The sequence below is a fragment of the Cottoperca gobio genome, chromosome 16, assembly GCF_900634415.1.
Source record: "Cottoperca gobio chromosome 16, fCotGob3.1, whole genome shotgun sequence".
In the NCBI taxonomy this organism is placed as follows: Eukaryota; Metazoa; Chordata; class Actinopteri; order Perciformes; family Bovichtidae; genus Cottoperca; species Cottoperca gobio.
In genome coordinates, this window is record NC_041370.1 from 15,853,615 (window position 1) to 15,866,706 (window position 13,092).

At 37.5% G+C, this 13,092-nt stretch overlaps 1 protein-coding gene across 2 annotated transcripts; it reads left to right on the forward strand.

The window, feature by feature from the left end:
• Positions 1–4,179: 4,179 nt before the first annotated feature.
• On the forward strand, positions 4,180–12,567 carry nrsn1 (neurensin 1). Of its 2 annotated transcripts, none has more exons than XM_029452352.1 (6): positions 4,180–4,287; positions 7,641–7,756; positions 8,015–8,107; positions 8,215–8,333; positions 8,496–8,683; positions 9,317–12,567. In XM_029452352.1, exons 2-6 carry the CDS (start codon positions 7,658–7,660, stop codon positions 9,418–9,420), a joined length of 603 nt encoding a protein of 200 aa, XP_029308212.1. In that variant the 5' UTR covers positions 4,180–4,287; positions 7,641–7,657; the 3' UTR covers positions 9,421–12,567. The 2 variants fall into 2 exon arrangements, with proteins under 2 accessions (XP_029308212.1, XP_029308211.1); XM_029452351.1 differs by having other exon boundaries at positions 4,182–4,287; positions 7,638–7,756.
• The last annotated feature ends 525 nt before the right edge of the window (positions 12,568–13,092 follow it).

The window sequence follows — 13,092 nt, forward strand, 5'->3', positions numbered from 1 at the left end:
TATGTATGAAGACATTCAAGTATCAGCAGCCGCTCCAATTTTAGGCTTTGTTGTACTTATTTCTGTATTTTTAATAGAGAATGATACACAAATGAGATTGCGTTGTGTGTACTTTGGTCTATAGGTAATCTAGCATGCGAAGGTTGAATTAATAGGTGAAGTTGAGAAAAAAAAGGAAATTACAGTTAAACACTTAAAGGAAACTACTCACAACAGTAGCCTACAGCAAATAATAAGAAAACTAATGACTACCAGCTTGGCTTAAATCCATTACGTGTTCCAGAGTAGTAATGAAACATATCATTGTGTATTTTCTGTCAAGGACGCATGTGGAAACCAAGGATACGCTTCTACGAAGTAATGATTTAGGTAGACATAAGGCTGTACTTTTTATAAAAAATACATTCAGTGTGGGGGAGATGACCCTTTGAGACACTGGATTAGAAGAAGCAATGCTCTGATGGCCTTGTAAACAAACGGATAAATGATCTTGCATTTTATTATAATTAATATTTTTATCGTTCTGAAGAGGTTTTTATAGATGATTATTATTGCCTTTGTAATCAGCTGTTGTCAAACAACTGTACATGTTGCAATGCAGCTGCAACATTGCTGCTAATGTAGGTCACAATGTCCTGCCAGGTAGCAATGCCCTACATGGCAGGTAACTCATATTGTTTTTAAATGATCTCCCAACCAGGCAAGTATGGCCTATATTACAAAATAATTCATAATTGTTCTCATTTCTACAAAGTTCAGCTGAAAGCAAAGCATCCACCAGAGTTAGAGGGGACAGTGGACGTTTAGTATCTTAATCCAAAGTTATTTTCATGTCTTGCTTTACTATTTCCGCTAAATAGATTAGTATCGCTTTATGAATAAAGTGTGCGTACTGCAGTGCATTTCACATTAAAAGCGTGCCATTAGTATAAATGTCCTATTGTTTCTTTGCTCTGAGTAATAATCTCTCCCGACGCCCCCATCTCCCTCTCTCCCTCTCTCTCTCTCTCTCTCTCTCTCTCTCTCTCTCTCTCTCTAATGAGCTGTGGTCTGTTATCAGTCATTACAGGAAGCATGATTATCCAACTGGCATTCTGCACACGCTCAGAGAGAACTTCCTGAAGGTGACCTTTTCACGTCGCCATAGAAACCGCCTCTCTCTGCTCTGAGATGCTCGTACACACAGGGAGAGAGAAAGAGAGAGGAAGAGATGACAGAACATTTTCTTCCAAACAAAAGTGCATTAGTATGCTGCAATGTGATAGCACACACACACACAAATCATTTTATGATGTGGCAGCACAGATTATTTTGTTAACCAATAATAAATAGTAATGAACTCGCCCCTTTTTTTTTTAACATAGGGCATTTACAAGCTTCAGTTTCACATTTCACATTAAATTTACATAAAAAATGGGACCATTACTTCCTCTGGCCTGAAAGCAGTTCTCATAAAAACACAGTCACTTCTGAGTGAGCGGATATAAACATGTTTTTTAAAAGGGGATTGTGGCTGAAAAAACAAAAAATAACTCTAAAAGGAAAGCTGCAAAGGCCTCAGTAAAACATATTGTCTACTGCATGTGTGTGTGTGCACTACTTTATGTGATTGAACACAGAAATGGATACAATGTGTCTGCAATGTTTAGCTAGATCAAGTGGATGCTGTGAGATGTATTCTGGGATATCTAAAAAAACGACATATAATAATAACACACAAGATCTTTGAAAGATGTTCAAAGGCTGTTGTGTCAAACAGGTGTGTTCTGATTTAACCCCCTGTACACAATGAGAAATATAAAGCTGATTTTCAGGAGCATGGCATGCTATCACGTATGCGCCATCAGAAGTACATTTGTTACTTTTATTTTTGAACTATTCAGGATCACATGGAGGGGCCGGGGACCCATACATCATACATCAGAGAAAAGGCAGAGTTACACCCTGGATGGGTCTCCAGTCTTTCAAATAACATCATCTGTATGTGGTTCATAGACAATACAACAAATATGTACCGGACACTCCAGTAATTGCAAATAAGGTGAGATGCATCATCATTGAACTTACTACCTAAAGGCAAAAGACATCGTATTGTATAAGGGACACTGTAAAATATACACTTACAATAAAATAAGTGTAACCTTACATCTAAAAAAAATCATCATCATTGAAGACCTTTGTCTGCAAATGATTATACTCGTCTTTGATTATATGCAAAAATAAATAATAATGTCATTTAATCTTAAGTGTATACTAAACTACTTTACAAAGCAACACAATGTCATTATATAACACAACTAAATAAACCTTTAAAGCAATCTGAAATGCTCATGTGACGCACACTGCAACACAAACTCCCCTGAGAGAGATAACAGCATCTCTTCAAATATTCCCAAGATCATTGCCATGGCGACAACTGCTCCCACCTTCTCATCTCCCTTTGATGACACCAGTTCAGCTGATAATGTGTGCATACTGACCTCTCCTGGTCTGCCTGCTAACAGAGACATGCTATTCCACACCTGTCCATGAGCTGTCAATGTTGAGTTTCTTGCCTTAGCCTATCATCTGATCCAGTCACCTGCCCTCCTGGCACCTTATTGATAATCAGTGGTCCAGCCTTTGTTCTAGACGACCTCTGAGTATTGTTTTCCTGGGGTGCTGACTGAAATTCTGCCTTTAAAAAAGATTGATTTTACCAGACATGTTCTTCCTCCTGAGTCTAAATTGCGGGTACCAGATCTGTAATCCAGTATTACTAATTGTACCTCTCTCTAAACAGCCATTGACAATTAATAAGTGTTGATTAATGTTTAAGAGACGCAAGTAGGATTCATTCTGTTTAGCTGTCACTTAGTCAAAACCTCAGAGGGGGAACAATAATGGGACTGGTAATTAATCGAAGCTCTATAAACTTAAATTAAATTAAAATGCAAGAAACAAAAGAAGACAACATTTTCCTAATTATATCATGAAGTTCTACAAGTGATCTTCTCAAGGTGAGATCCTGTATCACATTATTTTTGGTGGTGTAGGAAAGTTAATTCCGATCTTTCTTTAGGGCCAGCACTACTCGAGCTTTGTTTCACAAATGTTTTTTGTACAGTGGGTTTCTATCTGGAAATCTGAAACTTCAACACCTGGTCATTTCAAACTACCTAACCTACTGTACAAAGTGTGCAAATTCATAGACATAATCAAGCCTCCTTCTACACCACAAGTCTATACACCTATTCATTTGCCACTTTCAGTGTTTACAAGAAATACACTTTGTGAACATGTAGTGCTGAAAAGTCTCATTTTGAAGCACCGACTCTGAATGAACAATTCATAAAAACGAGTTTGACTGAACAGCAGAATCATTCTCGTTCTCTATTGAGCAGGAATTTTATACTTGAGTCGTGATGTGGGTTATCTCTTTTAGGTCGTACCTTCCTCAGGAGGAGCACTGAGATGGTGACTAACACTTCCTATAACAGTGCACGTCAGTGACAGCTAAAAATAGACTGTACTGGAATGTGCCTGGAATTCTGTAAAATGGTGTTTGTCTGTCTGTGTGTGTGTGTGTGTGTGTGTGTGTGTGTGTGTGTGTGTGTGTGTGTTTTGCATTATCGTGTACCTGGTGTGGAATTTGAGGCATTACTCACCTTACCTCCACCTGTAGGTTTTAATGTGTGTTTATGTGACTCACATGACATCCCATTAAGCCAGGCTTTACATGTATTTGCAAATTATTGTATTTTGTATCCATATGTTCCAAAAATGTACATGTGACTGCATAATGTAATGGCAAATGTTCTATTTTGACATGTCCTATTCAATATATCTATCTATCTACTGTATGTACTGTATATATATCTATATATCTATATAGATATATATATATATATCTATAGATATATATATATATATATATATATATATATATATATATATATATATATATATATATATATATAGATATATATAGATATATATATATCTATATATATATAGCTCTTTTATCCACCTGTTAATTCATTCATCCATTAATCCATAAAGGCATGAATCTTGAATCTTGAATGAATGTCTTTCTGTTCAACTAGCACTTCCATCCCTCTTGTCTGGTTATTTATATCCACCATTGAATCACAGGCTTTATTGTCATGGGTGTGACGCATGCGCAGTAGACGGCGTGACAATCTGAATCATCGGTGGAAAGGGAGAGAGAGAGAGGTGACTGTAGAGTGATGGGACCCGGCTGAGGGAACAGCAGCGAGTGATCACTCTCCGAGCTGGTAATGACAGGTAATTGACGATATCATTGAATATTTCTGGAATCATAGAGTCTCTGATGAATTGTTGATTTTGTAAATAACATATCGGGAAATCCTATTTCCTGCATGGGACTCCGTCAACGGTGCACGCATCATTTTGCACATCTAGAAGTAGCGTTCATGTGGAAAGAAATGTCGAACAAATTGTTCTTTTTAACTTTGTGTTGTCACCTTTGAACTAATTCGCTGGGCTCTATATTAATTTACCAACGTTTCGGGCGTTGGTATCATAATCAGATGAAATAAAAGTTCAACACTAAGACTGTACCTGCAGATGTCATATTTAGAGATTATATTGTTCAGGTGGTTAAGACGTCAGACGACCTTGTTTAGTCTAAATGCTTTGACGCAAAGACTTAGTTTAATTGCAAAGCGTGCTTTGTGTCTATTTGCGTCTCATGGGGGGTTGGGAAGCTGTCTGTTTTCAGACTGGCGTCACATATGACGTCTGTGTGTTTTCCTGCTGGGCTGAGGGCTGGATAATAATAATGGCGTGCAGCACCACGGCCAGCTCCCGGTTCAATGGTTGACAGGACATCTTGTAGGAAGGGATATTACACCGTTTGTGTTTTTACATCTTTTTTTTTTTTTTTACATCAGTATGATGATTGTATTGATGTATTCTGATTGTATTTGTCAAAATCGTGTTTGATTTAGGTCAAGATAGGTCGTGATGTATTTAGTTAATGTGTTGGATGAGGACAAATGTCAAAATATGAGAGGATGCACCTGAATAAGACTGGAAATGACCTTAGGAGAGACACGATGTACATCTGCGAGCTGGGAGCTCATTTTAATTTAGTATTTAGACTTTTTCACAATGTGTAATTGTAGTGTTGTTTTTATAATGCCACGGTTGATACATTGCATCGCAGTCATCTCATTCAGTCAATCAAATAATGTCATCTGTAAATGAGTTTGAGCCATTTGTTGGTTGCATGTGTGTTTCTGTACGTTTGAACGCTGCCCTGGACCACATCAGGTCAAGGTCACTGAAGCAAAGTTTATGTTGTTTCACAAACTGAATGGAATGGAGTCTCTAACTTGCAGTTCATAATCAGCAATCTGTCATATTTCCATATATTGCATTTTTCATTATTATTATGACTGGATTAATATTCATACGTTCTTGAATATAAGCAGATATGGGTGTAGAGAGGCTTTGCAGCATCTGGGTAGAGCCAGATGTTCATGACAGTCCTCAGCAGGTACAAATTAGGCAGTGATATGATTAACACGAGGTACCAGGGAACAGCACGTCTCGTCTTCATGCAGCATCTCACTCATCGCACTCAGATTATGTTGTCTGACTGAAACCACGACACAGTGTGAATTCATGTTTGGCAATTTAATGAAGTGAGACACTCTCCACCTCCTCTACACATTTCTGAACATTCTTAATCCGTCTGTATTATCGACAAGGAGGTTCAGATAACAAAGACAGTCTGTAGAATAAAATGACAAAAATAGATTTTTACCTTTGTGCTGAATTTGATCAATACGATGTTTATTGGGCTGTATAGACAAATACTTGACCATAGCATCACAAGATATGTGTGAATGTGTAGAGTCAGCGGTCAATGACCAGCAAAAGTGAGGTCCGTTATGCATTCATTAATATGAATGCCTTTATTCAGAAGTTTAAAAACACAAACGTTGTGTAATGACGTTGATGTCAACACAGGCTGAAAGGTCAAAGACACTCTTTTTTGATTACCTCCATGAAAATATACTTATTATTACTGCAAAGGTTGCTTCAGTAAATATTGCAAATACTGTATAAAATAACTAATCTCACCTGAATACAATTATATATATATATATATATATATATATATATATATATATATATATATATATATATATATAAGTCCCAGATGAGTCAACTAGAAAGTGCCTCCAGATTCAAGTCTAAAAGTATTCCTTACAGTATTTAAGTCAACATATTTGTCTTCAGACGTGTGTAACCACTGCTAGTTTATGTTAACATTACATCACCCACTAGTTCATTTACATCATTATCCTAATGAACCAGAAAGCCCATTAAGTCACATGAGTTACAGATATTGCTTTGTTGTGTAGGGCAATGTCTTTGTCCATTTGTCACACGTATCATAAGAGCATGCTCCTTTAAACCACAACATAGTGTAAATAATGTGTTTCTGGGACGTGTGTCTTTATTTAGTTTGACTTGTTTTGGCATTTTATAAGAAAGATTGTCCAACACCGGGAGCAATGTTTTAGTCCCAATCGTGTTCTGTCGTGGGGCAACAGAAAGAGCAGGTGAGATTTAGTGCTAGTTGACAGAAACTTGAAACATAGTTGTGTGTGTGTACTGAGGCACTGAGCTGGGAAATGCGTCTGGAGCTCAATGGATGCTGAGGGAACTGCAAGTGTGTGGACTTTATCATTTATCAGAGCCCGTCCTTTAATGAAATTAGTTTTTTCAGGATACAATAGTTTTGTTTGTATTGCAACAAAACAAAAAGGTAACAGGTACAATATATGACACAATGTAAGCTGTAATTAGATCTGTAGTTAGATCCATGAAGGATCTTTATGTAAAACATTTGAATCCTGTAAAAACTTTGGGCACATTACTTACTACTGCATGCTATTAATCTATTAAAAGTTTTATCTTTACAGAAGCTACTACCACATTTAAATATGATAGCACAGATAACATCACAGGCACTGTGAGATGTATCACTTTAGTTGGAAAGCAATCAATTGTTGTTATTGTTAGATTTGTTATGTGACTGGCACACCTGGTATATATGTCTTATAAGACAAAAGGCAGGGTTACACAATACTTTACAGTATGTACTTTATATATCGTCTATAAAATATTGTAAACTCCAACATACTGTACTAAAGAAATTGTTTAATGTTTGATGCACCGCAACAAAAAATGGGCGGTGCATCACTGTCAGCACTCTGGATTCAGCCGGATCTAAAAAGAAGGACCCATTCAACATTTCTTGACTTATTTTGAAACAGCAGACAAGGAGAATGCATCATTAATCTCAATGTACTGAGGCACTCATGCCATCGGTAAAATGTCACATAACTTTCCTCCGTGTGAGGTTACATGCTTGTGTGTATGAATGTATTATGTGAAGTGTTTGGATGTGTGTGTGCATGTTTATACATGGGTAAAAGCCGGGGAGAGTTTATCCACAAGACTGTGTGGGTGTTTTCTTAAAGCAAGGGTGCAGTCATGCATTCATGTGTGTGTGTGTGTGTGTGTGTGTGTGTGTGTGTGTGTGTGTGTGTGTGTGTGTGCGTGCGTGTGTGTGTGTGTGTGTGTGTGTGCTCAAGCAGGTAGACAGATGTGAAGGATGACTTCTTGCTCAGAGATCTGTGGGTCGGAGTACGGTGAGCAAGCTCAAGCCAGCGGGAACTGCCAGCAGTATGGAGTCCGGTCATACCTACACCAGGTACAACACACACACACACACACACACACACACACACACACACACACACACACACACACACACACACACACACACACTTCTACAAATATCAACTATTCTCTTCTATAACAAACCCTTCTTCTTCCCAGTCTCACAATGTAAACACTTGACTTTTTCTTTTTGAAATTTTGATAAGAGGGTTGTAGATCTTGATCTCTCGTGGGGTTTCAGTGTCCATGTTTGGAATGAAAAAGCGTCTCTCTTTGATCTCTTCTCCAGTTTTATGAGGAGTGCACAGCTTCTATCTGGGAACGTGATGAAGATTTTCAGATTCAGAGATCGCCTAGCAGGTGGAGCTCTTTACTCTGGAAGGTGAGTTTAACCGTCCAGCTAGCTCAAACTAAAGTGACATCTCACCTGCTGTTATTTTGGGTAATAATACTATTGATTGCAAAAATGTCTTATTTTTTGCCCGCCAGGTCTGTCTCGCGTTCGGCTCCCTGATCTTGTTTGCGGGCCTCATTGTTGTTTTAGTTGGCTATGCCACTCCAGCCAGAATCGAGGCATTTGGCGAGGATGATCTCCTTTTTGTTGACAGGTAAATGAGCAACACGGTGTATTAATGGGAAAGAGTATTAGGAGGAGCGTTAATGAAATGCACATGGAGTAACTTATACATAGGGCAACACAATTGCATTAATTGAACAAAGAGTAGTTTTGTTTTTATAACACTAAACAAATCGTCTTTTTTCTTCACCAGCCACGCCGTCAGTTTCAACCGCGCACTGGATGTTTGTAAGCTGACCGGTGCCGTGTTGTTCTGTGTGGGAGGCACCTCTATGGCTGTGGGTCTCCTGCTCTCTGCCTTTGCCAAAAGCTACTCCAAAGAAGAACTGTACCTGCAGCAGAAGTTTAAGGAGAGATTGGCGGATCTGCACGCGACAGTTGGTAACGTTTCACTCTCTACTGTCTTGTTACGGCACATTATGAAATGAAGGATAAAGAAATTAACGCCAGAGAGTAAGTGGACAGCCTGGTCTCCCTCCCAGGGAAACAAATATTGATGTTTGAGCAGTCGCCGTCGGCCTCTTGATACCGACACACACTGACAGGCACCCTTTAGCGCCTGTATGAGACGAATACGAACGCTTTCAACTAAACCCATCTATGGCATTATTAGATGCTCAGATCAATTACCTCTTTATAAAGAGCGACGGGAGTGACAGGGTGGTGGATGGGTAAAACAAACACAGAACTTTCACCTAGGGGAATGACGTTACGACCTAACGCCATGTGACTCATGTAAGTCACATGACGTTACGTCCAAAGCTATTTCGAACCCAAACCATGATCTTTTTTCTAAACTTAACAAAGTAGTTTTGTTACCTAAACCTAACCACGACCAATTCCCAACGTTAACCATGTGACCGCTTCACAACATCAACCTATCAAACCTTAGACGTCAAGAGACTACGAAAAAAGGGTCCCAGGCGGCAAAATATGCTTCCGCAAAATGATTTTACAGTGTTGTCAAACTGCTTTGTATGAATATCCCACATAGCAGAACTGCTTTTGTCACAGGTACCCCCATAATGAGAGCACCAACGCCCGGAGAGGGAAGGGTGCCAGTTACACTTTCCAAAGTCCAGAACATCCAGCCTGTGACCACAAAGTCGGAGACCTGACAGAAGTCCAGAAGAAGGCCTACAGTGAAGAAGTGTGTGTGATGATTGACATGGTTTGCAGACTGCGTGCGAGTGCGAACACGTGTGTGTGTGTGTTGATCTACGTGTGTATTTTCTTTTTTGAAAGGTCAGCTTACATGACTATTAGTATTTGCTCATCATCTTTATTTGCTGTGCTTGACATTAAAGCTTGATTTTAAGGTTGTAGGTGCAGAGTTTAATATAGCTGAGCAAAGTTTCAAGCCTTCTGTTTGAACATCAGTTGTATGAAATTCATAGTGATCTGACAAAGTACATGCAGGTCTTGAGCCCTACCCAGAAAACAAACCACAGAAACAAATCAATAGAAGACAGCAGCTGAACAACAACAACATCGTAGCTTCCACCGAGCATTACTCTGTCCAGAGGATTCACATTTTGTAAAAGCAGGATGATGCTACTGCTCGAGGGTGCAGTGTTGTTTGAAGTTATTAGTGATTGGACCACCATTGCCACAAAATGATCAAAAGAAGCACGGAACACAACAACCATTATCTCTGCTTAGTGTCTACAAGGACATCACAGTGTCTCTATGTTCACAATACTTTGTGTGTACATGTAGATGCAGCGCGACTTCATTACACTCGGTGAGAGTTGTCACTCACAGTATGAGAACATGTGCTTTAGCTGAATACTTCTTTTTAAGCTCTGTTTACATCCAACAACAAGCCAAGAGAAGTCCTTTACATATACTTTGTCAGAGGTTAACACATCATCAGAGTAGATTAGAGATCAACAACGATTAGAACAGACCTTCAGAGTAGATTTCACGCCGACTTTTTCTTCTGTCTTATGAGGCCTCTGACCTTGTCTCCTTCAGTGAATCTTCAGACAGGATCTATAGGCGAGACCAGACTGAGGAAAGAACATTGAACCAGACGGAACATGCAGAACAACATAGTCTCTCAAAAAAAAGGCAATCACATTATTTTCCAGAACACTCAGGTAAAAAAAGTACACTGAAGTACTTAAGTAGACCTAATTTAAGTATATTTAGTATACATAATAATGTAGTAAAAGTGTGCTATTTTCGATGTGTACTTAGTGTGCTAATGGTATATTGTTAGTGCTACAAAAGATATACTCTAACACAATAACGTGTACTTGACCGTTCCATTTTGAGATAAAGATGCACTTAAATAAAGTTTTTTTAACTAATCAGTACTTAAAAAAAACTTTATTGTGTGTTTCAATATATTTTAGGAGAACTTGAAAGTAATTTTGAAATTATAATAATTTATATTTTATATGTAATATCAACACATTTAGATTGCATGTTAACTATATTTTATATAACAAGTGTATTAATATTTTTCTGAAGAATGGATTTAAACATACTTTGAGTAAAAACAATACATTGTACTTAACGTATTTAATCAAAATGGTGTCTCAAAATAGTACAGTCAAGTACACAAATGTTTTTCAGTATATCTTCAGTAGCACTAATGATATAAGTAGCAAACTAAGTGCATTGTTAGTACATCAAAAATAGCACGTTATTAGGACGTAAATGATGTGCACGTGGAAGTATACTAAGTATACTTAGATTAAGTGTGCTTCAGTGTATTTTTATTTCTTTTTTACCTGGGATTACAAATAAGACATTCATAATGAATTTCTTTCCCAAAACACTTCATTACATTTGCAAATGCTCTTCCTTTATTTGTCTCCTTCTCTCCCTGTGACAAACACAAGCAAGTAGACACACACCTATCCATCCAAGCATGCACAATTTTGCAGCTCGAGGTCAGTTTGGTAAAAAAGAAAAAAGAAAAGATGTGGTTGTGCTGCGTGTTGAAATGAAGACAGAGCAAGGGCGCACCAAGCGTGACAAACAACGTGACAGATTATGTTACATAACAGGGAGCAGCTCTCCAGTGAGATCACATCAGCTACATCGTGTTTGACAGCGCTTACTGTTTACAGTATTTCTGGTTTCACAGACGCTTTCGACACAATAACTGCCTTCCTGCTCTCTCACACAACACTTGAAACTACATTATGAAGTATGCAGAACAGCATACAGTATGTATGTATCATCATTATTTTTGTTAACTGGTTGCATCATACTTTAAGAGAAACAGAAGGTTTTATTTGTATTGTTTTTATTATTCTATACAAGCTTGGCACTTACAAGTGTGACTTTAATTTACAAGCTCAATAACCTGCTGATGGTCATGTTTTGCTGCTTTTTAAAACTTTGTGTATTTTAAATATATTTTTTAAATATTGTGACCATGCCACTTTTAATTATTCTATTTGTTGTTGCTTCTTGTATGTTTGTTTTTAATTCATTGCACACGGATACAAAATATACTGTAAAAATGCAGCATTTATTTTTACTGTACTAGAACAATGTTTTTGTGGTAGTCACAGTCCAAGTGCCATCAAGCTACATGTCTCCTACTGTGCTTCAATGCTGCAGGTCTTTCCAAACGTGTTCTCCTCTTCAGATCCACGCAGCAACAAGAATCAGAATCATACTGTATGCAATAATATATGTTTATGTATAAACATATATTATAGAAGCTATATAGGCCATTGCTATGCTGGCTACCTATGTTCATGTAAATTGACCTTTTATTTGCCGACAACCTTCACTATGAGTTCTTCTCAACACATTTTGGACTCAGATATAGTAGCTATAAATATGAAGAACAATATACCGATAACTAAGACGTGTTCAAGGAATTTACGCAACCACTGTTAAACTGCAAACCTACAGTACACAGAGAAAAACCAAGCTATCGAACGATCTGTTAAAAACAAACTGTGCAGTGTGGTCAGAACGTTATGAAGCGATCAATACATGTGCTGACTTGTAGTTCCATGCTGTGAGTTGTGAGAATATGTTTATCCTTACATTGATTCAAGTTCAATTGTGCATTACAATCCAAAATCCACAATGGATATTTCTCTGCTCTTAATCTGACCATTTCCCAGTTTAAGTGTCTCCTGATGTAACCGTGGATTCTCCCAGTAAATCAATAAAAAGTATACTGTATGTGTTGGAGGTTGGATTGGATAAAGAACAAATATATATCAATGTCTATAAACATTATGTCTATTTTTCAAAGAACACAATAAAATTGAAATATCCACAGCTCATAATGTTTTGGACTGTATTCATCCTTTCAATCGAAACACACGCACTGAACTATCAACAGCAAATGAACAGAAAACATATCACGTCATCACTGATTAAGTTGTATACAAATCTTATATTGTCAGCATATCTTCATGATTGCAAATACTTTTTAAATAACAATCACATTATGCCAGTTAAATTAATGTTTTTTATTTTATTTATCTCAGTTTGACCTAAAACTTTTTTATTGCTGATTGTATTATCTATCTGTAATATATATATATATATATTATTATATTATTTTTCATGCTTTATGACTTATTTCTAAGAAACTTGTGAGCACATCTGCAGCAAACATAAGCTTTAAAGTGATGCATGTGCATGATTCTTTGTAGAGTACCTCAGTTTTACACATAGTAAAAAAATTATTGAGTAGTCGACAAAATCGTATGCGCGTTAGTCGGCTATACCTTTCTTTAGTTGAGGACAGCCCTAGTTTCTTCCTTGGTACCGAACTCACCGGGAAATACATTAACCTTTTTTTC

Bases quoted from the DNA above. Each gene is read 5' to 3' on its own strand.
- nrsn1 (XM_029452352.1), top strand. From the start codon at position 7,658: ATGACTTCTTGCTCAGAGATCTGTGGGTCGGAGTACGGTGAGCAAGCT. The intron at 7,757-8,014 runs GTACAACACACA...TCTCTTCTCCAG, and splicing joins TCCGGTCATACCTACACCAG to TTTTATGAGGAGTGCACAGC. The intron at 8,334-8,495 runs GTAAATGAGCAA...TTTCTTCACCAG, and splicing joins GATCTCCTTTTTGTTGACAG to CCACGCCGTCAGTTTCAACC.